This window comes from Tachysurus fulvidraco, chromosome 4, assembly GCF_022655615.1.
Source record: "Tachysurus fulvidraco isolate hzauxx_2018 chromosome 4, HZAU_PFXX_2.0, whole genome shotgun sequence".
NCBI classification, from domain to species: domain Eukaryota; kingdom Metazoa; phylum Chordata; class Actinopteri; order Siluriformes; family Bagridae; genus Tachysurus; species Tachysurus fulvidraco.
Window position 1 is genome coordinate 19,904,708 of NC_062521.1, and position 21,346 is coordinate 19,926,053.

Sequence of the window (21,346 nt, forward strand, 5' to 3'; positions counted from 1 at the left end):
GTTTGGAAGAAGGCTACAATCTGACTTAAGAAAAAGTATAACTGCAAAAAAAAAAAAAGGTAAATCAATAATAACTATATGGAAGTGTGACATATAAATGTTTTCTGAGTGTTATAACTTGCAATATTTCCGGTCTGTGCTAAGCTGCCACTGTACTTGTACTTGCCACTGAGCTGCACAAGTAACTGTGCTGTAACCTGTTCAGAGATGCATGATTCTGTACGTGACTCAGGAAAAGCCAGATCTCCATTGTGTACCAGGCATGTGATGTTCGTGACTTCAGTGTAAGATATAGGGAATGCTAGTTCCACTCATCCAGAACGCAGCTGAGATTTTTAACAGCTTGACACTAAATAAAAGTGTGACAGTTTCCACTATATCATTACATCCCACTCTGTTTATGGTTTATTGGCTGCTTTGTCACTTGTTTTAAGTTCATTTTCCTCACTCTCTAGATCCAAGATCAAAGTAGGTCTTTTATTGGCTCTATTTTAATTAAGTCAAACACAGCAGTGCCAAAAAGAAGTTTTAAAGGTGAAGCTTTTAAACAAACCTCTCCTGTGAACACTGGGCTTGAGGTTGGAATACAACATCATGGATACATATTCACACTCGTGGGAAATTTAGTTAATCAGTTAATTTAACTAATTTAATTTTTAGTCAGTCCATTAGGGGGAACGGTGGCTTAGTGGTTAGCAAGTTCGCCTCACACCTCTAGGGTTGTGGGTTCGATTCCCGCCTCCGCCTTCTCCCTGTGCCTCGGGGGTTTCCACCGGGTACTCCCGTGGGTTCCTCCCACGGTCCAAAGACATGCATGGTAGGTTGATTGGCATCTCTGGAAAATTGTCCGTAGTGTGTGAGTGAATGAGAGTGTGTGTGCCCTGCGATGGGTGGGCACTCCATACAGGGTGTATCCTGCCTTGATGCCCAATGACGCCTGAGATAGGCACAGGCTCCCCATGACCTGAGAAGTTCGGATAAAGCTGTAGAAAATTAATGAATGAGTCAGTCCATTATACTGGCAGGTTTGTGGGAGATCAGAGGAAACTGACGAACCCAGAGGAGAACCATATGGATATAGAGAGCTCATGCTAGGTCATGATCGAACCTGGGATTTAAATTTTATTGCAACTTAATTTAAATTTAAGTTTTTGATTAGTAGATTGAATGAGGTACAGTGAGCATGTTCAATTTACGTAGTCTTAACATAAACCAATATCACTGTGAAATCTAACAAAGATGTTGCTGCTGATGGGGATTTTATCTATAGTAATAATTGAATGCCATTAAACAAAACATAGTAGAATAGTGCAGCATTAAAGTGTCTGTTGCAGAACACCAGTGTTGTGGGTTTGATTCTCAGTTCCTGTGTGAGCTGTGTTCAGGTTTATTCAGGGCTTTGAAAATAATGATCAAATCATGTTGGTTGAACAAAAATTGATTGTGTGAATGTTATACAGTTTAATCATATCAAACCAATGTACATGTTTAAAATCAATTAAATTCAACAAGCTGTAGAAGAGGAAGAAGAAGAAGAAGAAGAAGAAGAAGAAGAAGAAGAAGAAGAAGAAGAAGAAGAAGAAGAAGAAGATGAAGAACAAAATGAAGTTGTTGTAGTAGTAACAGTTGTAGCAGTAGTTGTGGTAGTGTGAATGACTCTTTGTGTCTTTCTCTCCTTCTTTCTGTCTTTAATTTCTCTCTGATGGCTCCACTGTCTTATCCACCAGTCTGGGTCAAGAGCAACTCATCTTAATTATGTCAGCTTTGGCAGTGTGTACTTTGGCATAGCTTTCTTTTAGACACAAATGCTTGCATTTATCTCTCTCAATGTGGACTAAATGCCTTTGAGAGCTAATATATGGCACGTATTTGTGGGTAAAATAAGGAATAGTGCCCAAACAGTGCCTGTAGTTTAGAGGTCCTCGTTCCCAAAGGAAAATAAAAATGGGTAAAGCTTCTTCGTAAGATGGGGGATATTTCTTTTTAGTGTAAAAATAGCAGACTCTTCTCTCAGACTTCTATTTAAATATAAACCACTAGGGATTGTGTAGCTTGATGAGATTGTGCTAGATTTGAATCTGCAACTTGATGTGCAACAAATTCACATATCATTACACCACAGCAGCAAAAATAACTAATGCAGGCAACACAGACAGGATAGTATGTGTTCATAGAACAGGGAAACTTTCTGGTCAAAGTAGGCTCTCTAATAAAGCATACAAAACTATACTCTACACTAAAACTGTTTAACTGTAGGGAGGCACTGTCTATATAGACATGTCACTTAGAACCATCCCCTAGAATGGAATAAAAATAGTAGTGAAAATACAAGTGAAGAGGATAAGGTTCTTAGTGATAGGTATGTCACCTGACATTTCTCAAGCATTTTTCCTCTGTGTAGACATAGTGTGCCAACTGGGACACAGCTAGGATCCATTATGTGAGAATGAATGAGAATAAAAGGAATAAAAGAATTCAATGTCTGTCAAATTTATCTATCCATCCATCCAATAATCTATCCATCCATCCATCCATACATACATACATACATACATACATACATACATACATACATACATACATACATTCTTTACACAACTTTTCCTGCCTGTTGATGGAGAACATGGACTCTGGTGGGAGCACAAGTGGTTAACCCTGTCTTCTCTAGGGGTAACCTAGGCTGACCCTGCGCTCTGACCCCAACCTCCAAAGTTTGGATATGCAAACTGTGCATTACAATGTACAGTATATGTAATGTGCTGATTGGCATCTACATTAGCAAAAAGTGTGTATGTGAGTTGCCCTGCTGTGGGTTGGCACCCTGTCCAGGGTGTCCACTGTGTCCCCTGACAACTCTGTGTAGAATAAGCAAATGGACTTTAAAAATAGGACTTGGTCCATTATTTAATTGTGCAAATTAATGAAGCTACAACACACTTTATCAAGCTCATGAAATTGTTTGCACAGAATTCAGCATTATTCAGTATAATGCTTTTGTTCATTTCAGTGTTGGATAGATGAGGTAACCTGCATTCATCTGTTACACTTACAGCTTCCTTTAAAGTGTGCATAATTTAATTAATTAACAATCACTCTTTGAGATTTTTCCATTTAAAGGGACAATACCAAAAATAGTAGCATAATTATGTATTTAATATTATCGAAATGGCAAAATGTCTTTTTGTACATTTACAGCCCAAACATAGCACAATATATTGTGGTTTTAAAATTAAAACAATTACATTAGCTGAATTCAGTATAATTAAATTAATATTGTGTGTAGCTTAACTCAACAATACAGTCTATAGACATTTATAATTCAGACATAAACAATTTTTACTTTTATTGATTTTTGCTTTTTGTTAAAAGTCTTATTGTTGTAGTTAGCCTATTTCACATGTACAAAATACACTAAATCCACCATGACACCATGGTAGATAAATGAGCCATTTGAAATCAATCATGCTACATGAAATAATTATAATATGCAGATGAACTGCATTTTTAAAAATAGTCTTAGAGATTAAATGCATCTATGAATAAATTAAGGCAACCTTCATGCCTGTGTGCTGTATGAATACAGTGGCAACACAGCTAGAAACATTGGATCTCTGAGTATCCAATCTTATCCAGAAAGGCCCAGGTTTTCATTGCAACCAAAAGGAAGCCACACCTGAGTCTCTTGAAAGCCAAGATGAACTGATTAATCAGGTGGAATCAGGTGTGGCTCCTACCTGACTGGAATGAAAACCTGCCTCCACACCGGGCCTTTGTGGATAGGATTGGACACCACTGTGCTAGAGTCACAAACCTTACATTAATAACACTAGTGGTTTTATTAATGTAAGGTTTGTAGCGCTAGCACAATGTGAACCAGCAGGTAGAGGCAGATTTTCAATATTTCCTCTTCATCAATTGGATAGATGTCAGTTTAAATTCACCTGTTCATTCACCTGTACCTTGTACGATTTAGAGGATTCTCCCATCCAGTTCCTCACAGAAACCTTAGTCATTATTATTATCATTTTGGCTAAAGATCATTCTAGGGTCTAATCTGATTAATGTAATTTATTTTGAAGAATATTTTATTAATTAAGAGTATTATTAACTAGAGGTTTGTGATTCAGAAATAAGATTTTTTCATCTTAGCACGCAAGAGCTACTTTTCACTAGCTTCAGCTTTCAAACATCTCAAATGTAAAAAGTAAATTATTATTTGATTTCAGATTCACAATATCAGATCTGAGTAGCATTAATTGCAAACACACCCAGTGCTGATTTTAATTTGTCCTTTGTTCAAATACGCATAGAGAGAGAACACTGTGGAGTTAATTATTATACAACCCAACCATTGATTTACAGAAATCATTCAAATATCAGAGCAAATTGAGCAAAACAGATTTGAAGGTAACACACACACACACACACACACACACACACACACACACACACACACACACACACACACACACACACACACACACACACACACACACACATATGCACACTCTCACAGATCTAGAGAGAGCAAAAGATTAAGCTTATTATGTATGGAATAATGTATAGCATTATTATATGTTGATATTTATATAATAATATTATTTGTGTTATTCACATTGATTTAATTCAAAAACTCAGCCACAGATTAATTGGGACTTGTTTTACTGAACAGAAACTTTCATTGAAACAGTGTATATGATATTTTAAGTATATGATATTTTTACTTAATAGATGTTTTGGATGGATCAGCTTGGACACACATCATAGGCTTCATGTGTGATGGAAAATCCTTCTGAACCTAAAGAGAACACAATGCTGATTTATATTTGTGGCATTATCGACTAAGGCTCGGTGTGTAGGAGTATGTAGCAGTGTCTGATTGGCTGCATTAAAAGGATGTGTGTGTGAGTTAGTGGAGTCACAGTCATGAGTAATGTTGCTCAGGAGAACTGCATCCTTATAGTCAGTGAGAACTTTACTTCTTTCATGCCTTTGATAGAGATGTTCCATATACATGTGGTTCAGCCAGAGTTCACAAGGATCTGAGACGAGCAACATTCCAGATGTACAGGAGATTTAGGTGACATAGTTTGTGAATGTTGAGATAGAATGATAGAATAAAGGTGGACTAAGCAAAGTTAGAATTTTTCTGTAATGTGACACAGCAGGGACAGTTGTCATGGTTTTACAGTTGCCAGGGTCCTGGATTTTATCCTTATCTTGGGGTTCTGTCTGTGCTCTCTGGTTTCCTCCCGAATTCCAAAAACATGCCAAATATACTTAGTTGCCCTAGGTTAAAATAAATGTGCAGTTGTTTGTCTATGCACGGTGCCCTCTCAAGCTGTATTCTCACTACATACCCAGTGTGTCTGGGATTAGCTCTGGTTCCACCATTGCCCTGAGCAGGATAAAGCTTCTTATCGATTGTCAAGTCAGTTCCACTGATTTCCGCGAGTGGTGTGTTTCAGTAGATAATTTTCACCTATCTATACTTAAAAAAGTGATGAAGCTGAACAAACAATATATTCTGGACTCCATCAAAAGCTTATAAAAACATATGATTTTTCATATCAACATTTCTGAGAGAAATAAAAGAAGGAAGTTTTATTTTGTCCTATTCGATTCCTGTGCATGAATTCCTAAGGAGGAATGTGAAGGTAATGTTAAAGCTAACTTGAAATGAGGGCGGAGCAGCTGCACAGATCCCAGCATAAAGTAAATAAGCAGATAAACTGTGCTACCACGTGATGCACGCGCCACTACCAGAGACTGAGTTTGTCTTCCTCACAAAGCATGTTCGTCAGCCGGCTTTGTGACAGGAAAACCCCCCAAAGTGATTAGAGTTTTATTTTGCACTGGAGATAGAAATGAGTCAGAATTAACATGGCAATGGGTGTCTAAAAATACAAGCCAATCTACCTTATTGACTTAAAGACTTGCTCAATAGCCAATTTATTTACTCACCAAAAAAGACCTTCATCTTAAGAACTGCCTGGGGATGTAGAACAATCGATATGCCTTCTTACTGAAAATCTAAGGCATTTCCAACTGATGTTTTGAGCAGAAAAAATACTAAGAATAATCAGTGTGCATGTCAGATATGCTTGGCTTGATATAGATACAAATACATCAATCTGCTCTCTTTTATATATGTATTGAACCTTTTGTAGAGCTCTCTTCTGGTGTAAATGCTTTTATACACAAAATGTTCATTCAATACGTAACAAATGAAAAGGTGCAGTTAAGAAGCCACCCTTAAAAAAACTCTGTAGCATTTTTAAACCAATCTTTATCTGGAAAAAAGACCCTTAACATTACTTATAAAACAAATTCAAAGGGCAGTCATTGTGATTGTTTAAAATTAAACCACAAACCATATACTTGAAGTATGTATGTCTTGTGGTGAGATGAACACAAAAGGAAATCTTAGCAAAGCGGTTTTCATGTAGTTTTATTCAAATTTCCAACACTGGAGCAACATAAATTGGAGTAAATTGTAATTCCCAGAGGTAAAAAGTAGATAATTTTTATTTTATTTTTTTACTATATTTATATATAAGAAATTTTGGGGGGGAAAAAGCCCTGTTTGAATATATATATTTATTTATTTTTTGTTTTCAGAATTACAAAAAAATACCCTTGTTATTCGTTAGCGTGAATAAGCAGAGCAAGAAACCACTCTCATGCACAGTGCACATAATGCTAAATCAAATGAAATCCTGCCTGTATAAAGCTTAGAACATGGTATGTGGGGTCCTGAGAGGCATAATAATAAATTGTTTGCCCTTTGGTTGTGAGCTTGCAAGGTCAAATCTCATGGAAAACACAGCCAACTATTGGCCAGGAGCCATGAGGGCAAAAATGGCCATGCTGTCTGAGAGGGAGTTATGGTGTGCTCTCTATTCTCTCACTCAAAGTGACACTAACCAGTCATGAGCATCTGAAAGCTCAGGGATGCTGAAGAGGGCAGAAAGAGCTTTCCCCAATGTGTGTTATGGAGCAGTTTGAAAAGATATACTTGGCTCACATGTGATACAGGAGAGCTAGCTAGTGGGTGGGTAGACTGGTGGATGTCCAAACCAGGTAGAAAATAAAAACATGTCTTTTTGCTATAAGCAGCTTGATGATTTGCTTCTCCATGTAATGTCTCAGCCTTTCACTCTAATACTAGGTCCTTTTATAGTGTATAATAAGGTAAATTGTTGTATTTGCCAAATGAATTTGACTGGTATAATTAGTAAAAACGAAACATGGTTAAACTGTACTTGAGCATAGGAATGTGTGATCACTATCAAAAAACCATCAGATCACTAATCGTATCACATATCACACGATCACAGCTGACATAAACCAAGCTTGATCAGAAATGATGTCTGATTGCTTTCATCAAATAAAATGATGGATTTCTGTTGATGTGTATTATGACATTGTCTGGGCTGACAACTTTACATAAGCATCAGTTGGTAGGTTATAATATCATCATACAGTATAGCAGTGCAGTTGTGATTGTAGTTTATAACCACAGGCCTCATAATTGATGAATAAATCTGAGAACAAATCATTCTTGTCTTTGTTCTTTTTTCCAGTTTAAACCTCACTTGGTAAACTTTGATGTACAAGAAATACACTGAGCTACAAATTTAGTTGTCATGATGTTCTAACCCCGTAGAGTGTCACCCAACCTTTAGTAAACAACAATGTCGCTGGATGTTTTATTTTTAATATTATAGTCCTTTTCAGAATGAATTCATGGGACAGAATGACACTATGAAAAGAATTACCTACATACAGTACACCAATTTATTTATTTATTTTTTACACGGTGTAAACCTTCCTTTATATAAAACCCATAACTGCACACTTTAAGCACACTGCACTTTACAGTTTTTTTTTCAGTTGCTAACAAGCATTGTTCAATACTGAAACCACATTTTCTTCACACAGTCAGCGAAACAGAAGTCAATGCAGACCAAACTGTGAACCATTTTTCATTGCTTTCAGACAAAATGCATTCAGTGACCACACTTTTCAAAATTCAGGAACTCTTTTCCCATTCGTACTCCACAACCTGCAAAATACTGTGTATTTTCAGCACATTTTTCTAATGCTAACACACTGCATTCAAAATGATTATAAACTCATTCAAAACAGAATGATGGCAAATTCTTTTATAATATTCTCAATTTTATAGCCAAAAATGAAAAAAATAATCATTACAAGCTAAATGCAATTTAATTGCAAAATTTAAAAAAAAAACAATGCAGTAATAGTTGTGATTTACTGTAGAATCCAAAGACTGCCCACAAGAGGAGGGAGAGGCAGGATCTGTTCTGATGCGCAAGAAATTGCCATTGTGGATGTGGTATTTGCCAACAATGCAATAAAACTCCAGGAAATTCGGGAGAGAGTGCTGGAAGACAATGGCACTTTTGAAAATGTGAATATGGTTAGCACAACAATTGCCAGAGTCCTAGAGAAACATAAAATAAGGATGAAGCAACTGTACACTGTACGCATTGAGAGAAAGAACTCCGGTTTCAATATGTCCAGGTATGATGTCTATTCAGTAACCTAACAGGGTACATACACATTGATGCATAACGTCAATTACTGTGAAACTGTCTGCAATTTAGAGGGTAATGGAGATGGAAGTCAGATGAACTCCACATACTTTTATCTTTGTGGATGAAGCTGAATTCAACCTGGCAAAAACATGACGCAGGGGAAGAAATGTAATGAGACAGAGAGCGACTGTGGAGGTCCCACATCACGATGTGTGCAGCAATGTCCAATGAAGGTTTGCTGTTACACAAACCACTCATTGGCCCCTACAATACAGAGAGGCTCATTTCGTTTCTAAATGACCTACATATTCGACTTGTGCCAGCAGAGGAGAGAGGGCATCAAACTCCCCTTCCTTTATTGTTGTGTGGGATAATGTGGCATTCCACCACTCTGCTGCAGTCACAGAGTGGTTTTGCGGCACATCCCGGATGCCAGTATTATACCTGCCTCCCCATACCCCATAGAGGAGTTTTTATCTGCGTGGAGGTGGAAGATGATGTTGATGAGAACTTGTGGCCAAATGCAGGAGAAAGAGCAGACTGTAATTTACTATAATGAAAAACTACACATGTTACAGTAATGTGTAGAATGTATTTTATTTATTCTTTTTTCATTATCATTGCAGCCCTGGAATTTTTTCCCTCTTTTTCACCTTTGGTTATAATTTTCAAGTACGATATTCGTATAAAAAAAAAATTATTTGGATTAATTTCTAATTCATTCATGTTACAAATGCTTTCAATAAAGTGAGATTGTGTAACAGTATTCTATATGAAGAACTGATTTATGTGGAAAATCATTGAAACTTTGTGTTGTTAGTGTTTTTTAGGTCAGTGTGTTGTGAATGAAATGTGTGTTTTCTGAATGAGAATTGTTGCCAATGTACTGTATGTTGGTCTGTATGTGTTTCTGAACTTTTAACTGTGCATCCGCTGATCAAAATGAAGATGTCAGATAACGTTTTCTGGATTGAAAAATCCGCTGTACGTGTTATTTATCACAAGGCTTTATGTCCACTTTATGTACCCATAAATACACAATGCTTACTCAGTTATTTTTGCAGAGCATCCACGTCCACAGCCATAATTTAGCATGCTGGCATTTGCAAATAATTCTGGAGTAAACATATTGCTGTATTGACAGACATTATAGATTTCACAGCAATATCTGGTTGGCTCTGCTGGTATATCATATAAAAAACACTAGCTAATCACACCTCCCTGGAGGCGCAATGGTTATTCAGTTCATTAGCAATAAATGACTAGCTCATATCTGAATCACACTCCCCGGATAGTATTTGTAATGCCATTGCTGTGACCCTGCTAGTCCAGTTAATATTGTTGCCTGGAAATAAATGCTAATAAAGTCTGTATTACATGCGAAGTAAAAATAGTAGTTTAGCAGGTACTTGGTTTTAGATAGCAGAACTCTAGTTTATATCATCTCTAAAAATGTGCTGTTGTATTCCATAAAACCAGCAGTTCTCAAACCTTTTTGCAGTCAGGGACTCTGTTAACTGAAAAATCAATTCCACAACCCCCTCGGCACAAAGATGATTTATGAACATAATCCGAGCATTCAAATATAAGGCTCAAATGTGTACAGTAATATACAGGCTGTTTAGTAGATCCATAAAGCTTTTTATTCCTGAATTTTCCTTTAACACAGTGTGAGATTAGGTGTAATGAATGATTTCTGAGGCACATGCAAGTTTAGGTGGAATATCCTTAATAACAGAAATAACAATAGCAAACTGTCCAAATAGGCGAGGCATCAGTGAGCCAAAAGTGTAATCCAAAATCCTGCAAAGGTCAGGCAATGAACAAACACAGCATACAAGGACAGACAAGATCAAAACATTGAACAAAGCAAGAATTTGAAAAAACGAAACTATGAAAAACGAAACTATGAACATGGAGAAAAAGTTTGAGTATTGACAGACCTTACTGGAAATTGAACAAATACTTTGAGAACAATAAATAAGAGATAAATAAGAGAATAAGATATGGGGCAAGTCATGGCCTAATGGTTAGAGAGTCTAACTTGTAATCCTAAGGTTGTGGGTTCGAGTCTCGGGATGGCCACGACTGAGGTGCCCTTGAGCAAGGCACCCCCCAACCCCCCCAACTGCTCCCCGGGCGCCGCAGCATAAATGGCTGCCCACTGCTCCGGGTGTGTGTTCACGGTGTGTGTGTGTGTTCACTGCTGTGTGTGTGTTCACTGCTGTGTGTGCACTTTGGATGAGTGAAATGCAGAGAACGAATTTGGAGTATCGTTCACCATACTTAGCCGTATGTCACGTCACTTTCATCTTTTAAGATGTGAGGTGGGATCAGTTTGTGTGTGTGTGTGTGTGTGTGAGAGAGAGAGAGAGAGAGAGAGAGAGAGAGAGAGAGAGAGAGAGAGAGAGAGAGAGAGAGAGTTTTCTGCAAGGATTTGTGACTGCAGGAAATAAGCTACTTCTTTTTGAGAGCTTGAGGCTTGGATTAAACCTATTCAAGTCAAATGATCAGCCAAACAGACTATTAATTATCATTCACATCACTTTCTGTCTGATCACCTGAGGGAAAAGTCAGTGAAGTAAAATCATCATCTCTATATAATAATAATAATAATAATAATAATAATAATAATAATAATAATAATAATAATAATAATAATAGCATTATTGACATGTTATAAACATGTTATTAATGTTTTTCATTAGTTTATTTAAAAAAACATTGACCAGTGTTAAAACCTTCATGACATTTGAAAGCCAGAAAGCCAAGGCAAGATTAGAAAGTAGCCTAAATAAAACAATACACAGGTAGGTGTGTCAAAGTATATTATTGGGGAGTTCTTCTGAATTCAGCTCTAATGGATTTTTGCAGATTTTATTTTGCCTCATAAATTTAACAGCTTTGGTAATGAAAATTTGGTATTTTCTACCAAGGGAGCAAAAAACAAGAATAAAACAGAACTATACCTCACGGATATCATCAACAATAATGCTAATGCTCGAAAGTAAAAGGTGTATTGATTGATTTATTTTTCTTTTCTAACCAACCCAGACACTGAGGGATTAACTTTAAGTCCAGGTCTTAGTCTCAGTTAAATAGAAGAATTGCATCAGGAAGGTTACCCAGCATAAAACCTGTGCCAAAATCAAAATGTGCAGATCGGATTATCTGCTGTGGTGACCATGAACAGGGAGCAGCCAAAGGTCAACAACAATAACAACTCACACTGAGAGAAACCATCAGGTGACTGATGGCTGAGCACTAAGCTCAAGGCAGGAGAATTCACCCTGGATGGAATCACATACATTTGATTTGAGAATGATTTCACATTTGATTTTTACTGTCGAATAAATTTGATTTCAAAGTTCTGAGTTATTTTCTGTTTTGCTTCATGATATCAAATTAAACAACAACAACAACAACAAAAGGAACCAACAAGCTACCACTTTAACTTTGGAGTTGGTACTTACTGCAAGAAACTATGAGCTCTTTCTATTGAAAGGACAATGGTTAATTAACTAGCAAAAACAAATGAAGAAAACTACAGCACACTATCTGTGTGTACTGCTACCTGTTTACCACCTACAGGCTTGGCTCTGTAAAGCTCTGAGCTCTTTGTGTGTGCTAACCTGCCACAGGTTGTGCTCTGAATATTTGCTCAATAAGCTGAAATGTCCCAGGTCTCAGCAGTGGGATCACTCTACTCCATTCATACAACTGAGGCCGTTTTTTTAAATACACAAAAATGTAAAATCATATAGCTCTGTTGCCATGGAGATGTTGGAAGTGGAGATGGAGCTGCATCGCAAACTTACAAAGGCTCAAAGAGAAAATTGGCAGCTTGAAGGTTACCAATGCACTGTTATATAGTGATAGGAGTGGTTTGTCTGTTTGTGTGTGTGTGTGTGTGTGTGTGTGTGTGTGTGTGTGTGTGTGTGTGTGTGTGTGTGTGTGTGTGTTTGTGTGTTTGTCTGTGTGTGTGTATTTTTTTTTATCATGTATATTTCCAAAGTATTCCCTAGTGATAGCAGGGAAGAAGAAAACACTGACAAATATATATATATATATATATATATATATATATATATATGTATATATATATATATATATATATATATATATATATATAAAATAGAATGATTAACAGGCTAATAAAGGGTGCTTTCACACCTATAGTTCGGTTCATTTGGTCCGGACCAAAAGCAAAAAATGATACATTGTAGCTTTTTAGCAGTTTTGGTTCCTTTTCACACCACACTGATCGTTCTGTTCCGCACCAGTTGAAACGAACCAAAATGCAGTCATGTGATAACATCCACATCACTCATTGGCCACATCTCTTTGAGCGTATTTCCTAAACTGCTTCTCGATTGGTCAGAATAAACATGCGGGAAATTTCAACGAAACTCCGGAAGTAAACAAAAAGAGGAAAATACAGCATACAGTACACCATGGAGAGACGACTGCGCGCTGCAATTATGTTCGTGGTTGTAGTCTACTACATCGCTTGTATACAGCATTCTATGCAAAGTCTTAATTTTCAGAATGAAGCACGGATGCGGCTTGAAAATATCATTTTAATGCACTGCAAACGGCGAAGACGCATCGCAAGACACTTCAGGAGGCGGCGAGCATTACTTTTGCGTAACTGTGATATGCTCATCTTCCGAAAATACTGCCAACGACCCACTACGGCAGCTGGTTTAGTCCAAAATGTGCAATACTTTTTGCAGTTAGGTGTATTCGATCTCGAATCGTGTTCTCACCACAAACGAACCGTACCAGAGTTTGTTTGAAAGCGTACCGAGACCACCTCTTCAAACGAACCGCACCAAATGAGCAATCGAACTCTGGTACGGTTCAACCGAACTAAACAAGGCAGGTGTGAAAGCACCCTAAGAGTTTCAGACCTCTGAAAACAGTCCTACAGGGAACCATTTCTGAAAGAGAAAGACTCTGTTATATGATTTCAGGACACGGAAAACCAAGGACAAATCAAAAACCTAATTGAAACAACCTTTAAATAATCTTAAGGAATATCAATAACTTAAGAGTACTTTATATTTTGTAAAGACCCACTCTCACTTGGTGTTAAATCCATCCATCTATTTTTGTACCATTTATCCAACACAGGGTTGCAGGGAACCAGGGGCCTATCTCAGGGGACTCAGGGCACATGTAGTCACACTAACAAACACAATCACACACTACAGACAACCTAGAGATTTCAGTTGGCCTTCAACATACAGTATGTTTTTGGATTGAGGAGGAAACTGGAGTACCCAAAGGAAAGCCCCAAAGCACAGGGAGAAAATCCAGATTCCATGCACATAAAGCTGGGCTGGGAATCAAGGCAAGGCAACTGTGCACAATGTGTTTAATCATTAAACCACAGGAACTTCACTAGGGTTTAAAGAAGTAAGCTGGGTCACAGTGAATCATTTCATCTCAATCTGTCTGTCTGCATAAGTAAAACAAATGAATAATAAATAGCAGCTGATGTAAAGCTAATTGTGGGAGTCATGACTGTAACAATGACTACTTTCTCCTACCCTGATTAAAATAAATCCTACGTTTATGTTTTTAGATTTTCTAATTTTAGAAGTGTTGAAAAACTTCTAACAGAAGAACAACAAAAAATAACCCCATACTTTCTATCATCAAGGCTCCTCTAAAACACCTAATCTAGTGGATTTTCTATCTTTTCAAGCTTATAGGAATTCAAAGAGAAGAGCTTTCACATGCTGTTCTTCTTCAGACATTGATAAGTATAATTAAACAAAGATTTCAATGAATCATTGCACCACAAGAACTACACCAGGTGTTAGACAAAGCAAGCTGAGAAACATATTCATACACACTACATACTGCCAGTAAAAGTTGTTTTTTTTTTGTTTTTTTAACCAGGTTATTATTCATTAGTAATTAAGTGGTTATTCCTTTAAGCCTGAAGCTTCACACTAGTTTTGTTGTTGTTGTTGTTGTTGTTGTTGTTGTAGGCAGCAAATCTCAAATGGCAATGCTAGCACATTGTTTCATTACACCAGTGTGCCTTTATAATATACTGTTTGAATCGGGTATTCAGAACACCTAAACCCAATTAATTATCCAGGGAATGGCTATTGAACCTGACAGCTGGCTCAAAAAGACATACACAATATTCAATGCTGTTCTCAATTATTCCTGCCAATAAAGAGCGCAGTGGGTCTGCAATAATACACCCTCTCCCTGAATTGCCTCAGAGTTTATTCTCTCTCTGTTTCTGGCATTATCTGCCTGTTTTTCTCTAGATAATAAAATTAAATAAGCTTGCAGTGAGGGGCAAGTTACTTTTAAGCAAATAAACTATTTCTTTTATAATGATCATTTTTTTAGGCTGTGTAATTTAATCTAAAGTACAATTAAATATTAAAATTTCAGGCTGAAAAGTATTAAGAGATTTCGACAGCTAAAATCAACACATTTTTTTTTTTCCAGATTTAAGATTTAATGTTTACAATAGAAGTTGTAATTAGATAAACCAGATCTGGGCTGTAGTTTTTGATATTTAATACTTCCAGTAGGCACAAGTCAGGTTTTGACATCAGATAATGCACAAATTTACTCAGGAGCACGAATGAGATCTGAAAGCTTTTTTTCTGATTTTCATGAATGACAGATTTCTGTAATTACAAATTTCAATAATTGTTTTTTGTTTTTATCTGTTTATTTGGATTTTCTGGCACCCAGCACTCATATCAATCTATCTAGAAGCAATCTACATCTTCAGTATAACCTCATATAACCCAAAGAGCCAGAATTAGTGCTAATCTTCTGCCCAGTCTCACCTCAGAGCGCCTCAGATAAGAAACTATTGAATCATCACTATTCAGATTAATAAAACATGTCATGTATGAGTTTGCGCTTATGGCTTGACAAGATTTAAATAAATAACTTCTTACTGAGTTCCTGTAAGATAAAAGCCAGTGTTAGACTTGTTTAGTCACATTATCTTCAAGCCCTTTAAAACCTTAAGCATATTGTATGTGTAGACTTTAACCCATTCTCTTTTTCTTCATTCTTCATATATATATATATATATATATATATATATATATATATATATATATATATATATATATATATATATATATATATATATAGACCACATCAGTGTCATAGATGGAAATGAATGACTTCTGTAGTGTTGGACAACATATTATGACATGACTAACAAACCTGGCTAAAAATCGACTGCTCACACCAAGAAAGGTTTGCTCACATGAAGAAGTTTGGAAAAAATAAGGAAAGCTTTTAAAAACAAACAAACAAACAAAAAAAAACAGTACTATTACTGCCGCATTTACTGTCACCCAGGAAAGATGCTAGTCGGTCTCACCAATTAATATTTAATGTTTAATACAGTACTTTATCGCTGTATGCCTGCAAACGGCTTTGGATTTCCTACAGCAAAATTACTACTATCAGTCACAAAGGTAATAAACCGTTGTTTTTTGGAGGGCATTTCTACATGCTTTCAAAGCAAACACCATGTAGCGATGCAGTCAGGTACTTTCTGTAAATCATCAGAAGCATGGAGTTTCATTAATAATTGGAGCTCCCTTGAAAATGTGCTTTGTTTTTAATGTGAGAAGCTTCGAAATGTGTTGACTGCTACAGTATACTCTTTGGAAAAGAGTTCCTTTAAAGGTTGTTTTTTTGCTCTGGGGGAACCCTTAGATTTTCTATGTAGAATTTAGTGTGTTCACTTGATAGAGGTTTTATGTAGATTTTAGGGGATGCACATTTAGCCAAAAAAACTGTTAAAGAACCACTTTTCTTCAGGATCTTCTGGGTCTGTGCTGTGTTGTAGCAATGAGTCAGACAGCTCTCTCATTCTTTCTCTCAGAGATATGGAAATACGGTGACTAAGGCATTGACCAGTTCTGTGAATTAAGTGTTTGCTGCCCTCCAGTACACACACACACACACACACACACACACACACATTTCTCTGAGTCTTTAGAGTGCTGACCTCAGCATGTTGATACTTATAATATTTCTGCTTGTGACCAGATGTTCTAAATAAGTTGAGCCCTACTATATTTCTGAAGGGAAAGCAGCATAGTTTGGATCGTTCCTTGATGAAACACAATTAGTTCATTGCTTATTAGTTAATGTCCCTCTCCCTTATTAGTTAAATCTATTTAGTTCAATTTGATTGGTATATAACTTTTAACAAAGGAAATATATTGTCAAAAAGCAGCTTTAAAGAAATATGTAAATTCGGGATAGAAATGATTTTTTTTTAAATATATCCCTTAAATAAATGAGCAAGTCAGAGGAGGTAGTGGCTCCCTCAGACTGATGGATAGTCACCTACTGTACTTATGATGAATTTAGACTCTCCATATACTTAAATTTTGGCATTACTGAGCTAAAAGAACTGATCTGATCATTCTGTCTAGCCCAAATAAATCATGCTGTCCTAGTATTTAGCGTTTTTTTTTTTTTACCCTTTGCTATGGCAAAGTAGAAGTGATCTGAAAACGATACACCTTTATAATATTACTTACACAGTAAATGGGAAAGGATGCAGGGCACATAAAAGACATTTGTTTGCTTTTGGTAGTGATTCATTTCATTTTCTTCCAACTTTACTTTGTACAAACTTTGCTGTTGTGAGTCAATCAAAAAGAGGATGACACCATGGTCGGTTTACTTGATTAAAAAAGAGCTGCTGACTGATAAGTAGCTGGTCTTTTCCCTTGTTATTTTTGTACTGTTGCTTAATGCACATCCAAACAAAAGAAAATACTAATAACTAATAAGCTAGCTAATCTTACCACTGAATTACATGTCATTATGGCTTCCTGTAATCACCTGTCAGCAAATTCTTTTTCAGTGATAGAAAGTCTGTGTATTGAAAGAAAATTGAATTGCGCTGTACTCCATCACCAATTCAATTTTACAGTTTTTAAAATTACAGACAATCATACATTTCGTTTTTCAAAGAGTGAATATTTTGCGGTCCTGTTTAAGGAGACAAGGTTATTTGTTTGTCAGTAATGTAAATGTGAAGGTCATCTTCTCTATACTGATTCTCAGACATCAGAAAGGGATTCAATTAACAATAAATGTTATAGATTATTATGTGCTGCACAATATAGACATAGACCACAATCCAAACGAAACGCTTACTTTTGCTAATTGTATAAGTTTATGCACTGAACTGGTTGCATAGTAATCCAACAATTCTTTCAGATTGCAGCTAAATATCATATCAACATTTATGCCTATATGCTATGGACATATGCCATGCTATGTGTGGTAGTATTCTGTTCTTTCTATGATTTTCTAGTTTGCAATATTTGCACTGCTGAGCATGTATCAATATTTGTATACAAGAGGACTTGTACTGTAACTTAAAATTTAAAAGAATGTATACTTACTGCTTCATCTTGTCATGGTATAAGTGGTTTGATATTGAATTTACGATACGCCAGGTCTGAGTGACAGCTCTGTGTATGCACATATTTGTTTTTCTCTTGTGGGTGTTTACATTACACAAACTGTACCTCTGCATACCTTTTTAATTAAGACAAACAGAAATGGAAGAGGAAATGGAAGAGGAAATGGTGTACAGCGAACCATTCTTTCTAGAGACTATCTAACACTGTTCGTTATAGAAATGCAGAACGGAAGACAAACTCATTGATAAAGGTCAGGTAAATGCTTCAGTGGTGATTTAGTTAGACAGAATTTTATCTCTGAAATGTGCACAGTATGGAAGAGGAAAAGAAGAAAGAAGTGTGTTCATTGTGTACGTTTCACTGCTTCCTAGGCAAAATATAGTCAAGGCTTATTTCTCTCAAATGTACAGTAAAATTCAAACTTCAGCAATAATTTCTGCACAACCACAATCTTCACAACCAGTACAACACAATACGTAAAACAATAAAATATGGCACTTGCACAGACAAGAGAAAATGTTGAGGTACTGTAGCTTAGACAGACAGGGTTTAGTATTCATGTTTAACCGACATCATGCAAACAAGTTATTTGCTTACAGCAATGCAGTTAAGTAACAGTGTAATGTAGTTAGATTATTGTATTATTATGGAAGTATGTATTGCTTGTGTAATTGATTATGGAGTATTGAAATATGTGGTTTTGTACACCAAACAAATATCTGACATGATTTTGGTTTGACAAATCGTGTTGGCTTGCTAGACAATATTCTCCTGTTCATGTGTAAGAAGTGATTTATGCCGAGTTTAACATTAAAATTTTTTTAGTGGTAGTTGTGACAGTAATAGAAGTAATACTACTACTACTACTACTACTACTACTACTACTACTACTACTACTACTAGTAGTAGTATTATACTAGTACTGCCAAATGCTGTAAATGTAGTATAATAATCTAGCCATATATTATGTAACAGATAAATTTGTAGAGTAATTCACTATTACAGTATTAAAAAAAAAACACAGTTTACATTTGCTGCTAGGATCTGTATTTTTCACCATTCAGACTTGGAAGCAGCAATGATAAAACACAATCGACACAATCTCCAAAAAATTACCAAGCTGTACTTTTTTGTGTTGCTGGGTTGGTTCTATATTTTGTACCTTTCATATTTTTATTTCACCTCGAAACCTAAATACAGCAGTGCCTTGAAAACTCTAACCGATAATTTGAAGTAACACCACCAGTGTACACAACCTGTTCCTTCCATACTAAATGTATTAAACATGTAGCCTTGATGGTACCTGCAAAGTGATAAGCTAGTATCCAGTTTGGTACCTTCATTACTGAGAGTGTAATCAGTGCTTTCCATCACTGTCTCGTTTAAAAAATAATAATAACTTCTGGCTTAAGCAAAAGCCTACTGCTAATGTGAATGTGCCATTAGGAAAAGCCAGACATGTCTCTTTAAATCAGCTTGGTGTTTTATCATTGCTGCTTCCAAGTCTGAATGGTGAAAAATACAGATCCTAGCAGCAAATGCAAACTGTTTTTTTTTTTTAAATACTGTAATAGTGAATTACTCTACAAATTTATCTGTTACATAATATATGGCTAGATTAGCAGTTCAAATGAACAGAATTTCAAATCAGTAAATATCCCATTTTATTGACTTTGACACCCAAGACAAAACGAATCAATAGTATTACAGAACTTGTTGAGACAGCATGTTTTTAGATTTTAAAAAGACATAGCTTTTTGTATGTGTGTAGCCTAACAATGACGGTAAGAACCATTTCACTGGTGGGGGGGCCTCTGTGTGGACTCAATTTGCTGATTCGATTCTTTTAAACTTGAATCGAATCCAATTATGATTTAATTCCCCCGATTTACCGCTCAAACGGCTCTCAAGAATAATTTACAGGTTCTCCAATGACTATATGACTAAAAATGCAACAGCTTTAATGTCCTTTGAATACACCCAAGTTTGCGAATCGACTTGCACGAGTCGCTTAAGAAAGTCGTTTGAAGGGAACCGAATCGTCCTCAAAATTGCTCATCATCACAACTCGGCCAAGCTGGGTATCCTCACCTTAAAACTTAAGGGGGAGCTGTCTGTCATTCATATGCCACCCAGTTTAGTCAGATGGGTCTTTTAACACCTGTGCACGTTTTGGCGCACGCAGCTATGTAATATCCGTTTCCCCCTGTGTCATTTCGTTCACAGAACGCAGTGGCTGTCGCCTCCATTCATTTACCGCTGGCTGGCTCTGTGCGCGCCTCCGCCTTGCGATCTGTTGATAACTCGACCTGCAGGCTGCAGCTGGTTGTATTTCGCAATGGAAAACTCTTTCCGTGCACAGGGAACTCGTCGAGCTTGGCAGACGACGGCAAGCGAAGGAGCGTGGCGACTCCGGTCGCTTTCGTCAAATTAGGTAAGGGGAAAATGTGTGGCCATAGCTGGCGAGCTCGCAGAGCCTTTAGATCATGTGCGAAGGACGTAATTGGTTAATAGGTTGGAAATGCGCCACCGGCCTGGACTGATTTTTACAGCTTATTTAAATATGATCCTGGATGTTGGGGGGGGGGGGATAAAATTTGTAACCAGTTGTGTCACATGTAAGCATGACTTAAATGATGCAGCATGTAAATGTTCACATTAAGGGCCGTTTCAGCTAGAACAGTTTTAGTTTGTTTAATTGCCCAAAGTACTACAACAAACTGTTAGGGTGAAAGCTCAAGACAGAAGACGATCGTATCATTTTACTCTTATCTGTCCCATAAACAGGTGTCTGTGTGTGTGTGTGTGTGTGTGTGTGTGTGTGTGTGTGTGTGTGTGTGAGAGAGAGAGAGAGAGAGAGAGAGAGAGAGAGAGAGAGAGTTAGTGCGCATTTGCGCGCGCACAGAATACAATAATGTAGCACCTAAGGTCTCTATGCAAAGTGTTGCTTTATTTATTTTTATATTTATAAATTATTGTTATTATTATTATTATTATTATTTATTTCATTTTGCAGATGGATGCAGTCTCGATAGCTTCATTCAGCCTGTCATTATCACCCTGAGGCACTTGGCTCTAGGTGCAGATCCCACCGCAGCCTACTGGGATTTCGACCTGCTGGATGGCCACGGAGGCTGGCGGGCAGAGGGCTGCCACATAACGGGCTCGGCGGGCAACACCACCACTGTACACTGTACACAGCATAAAAACTTCGCTGTGCTCATGGTAAGACGTAGCATCTCGCCTATTTGTCCCTGTGCTGGTTACAAGTGTCAAGCTAAATGTATGGTTGTGTAGACACAGGTTTGTGGTATAAATAAATAATAA

The 21,346-nt window shown here is 36.8% G+C and overlaps 1 protein-coding gene across 2 annotated transcripts in view; it reads left to right on the plus strand.

Moving 5' to 3' along the window:
• Nucleotides 1–21,346, plus strand: part of LOC113661016 (adhesion G protein-coupled receptor A1) — a 191,052-nt gene that overhangs the window by 112,660 nt on the left and 57,046 nt on the right. For both annotated transcript variants that reach the window (XM_027174915.2, XM_047812765.1), the window contains 2 exons: nt 20,246–20,453; nt 21,036–21,244. In XM_027174915.2, coding sequence (XP_027030716.1) covers nt 20,246–20,453; nt 21,036–21,244 — 417 coding nt within the window. The remainder of the gene's footprint in view (nt 1–20,245; nt 20,454–21,035; nt 21,245–21,346) is intronic.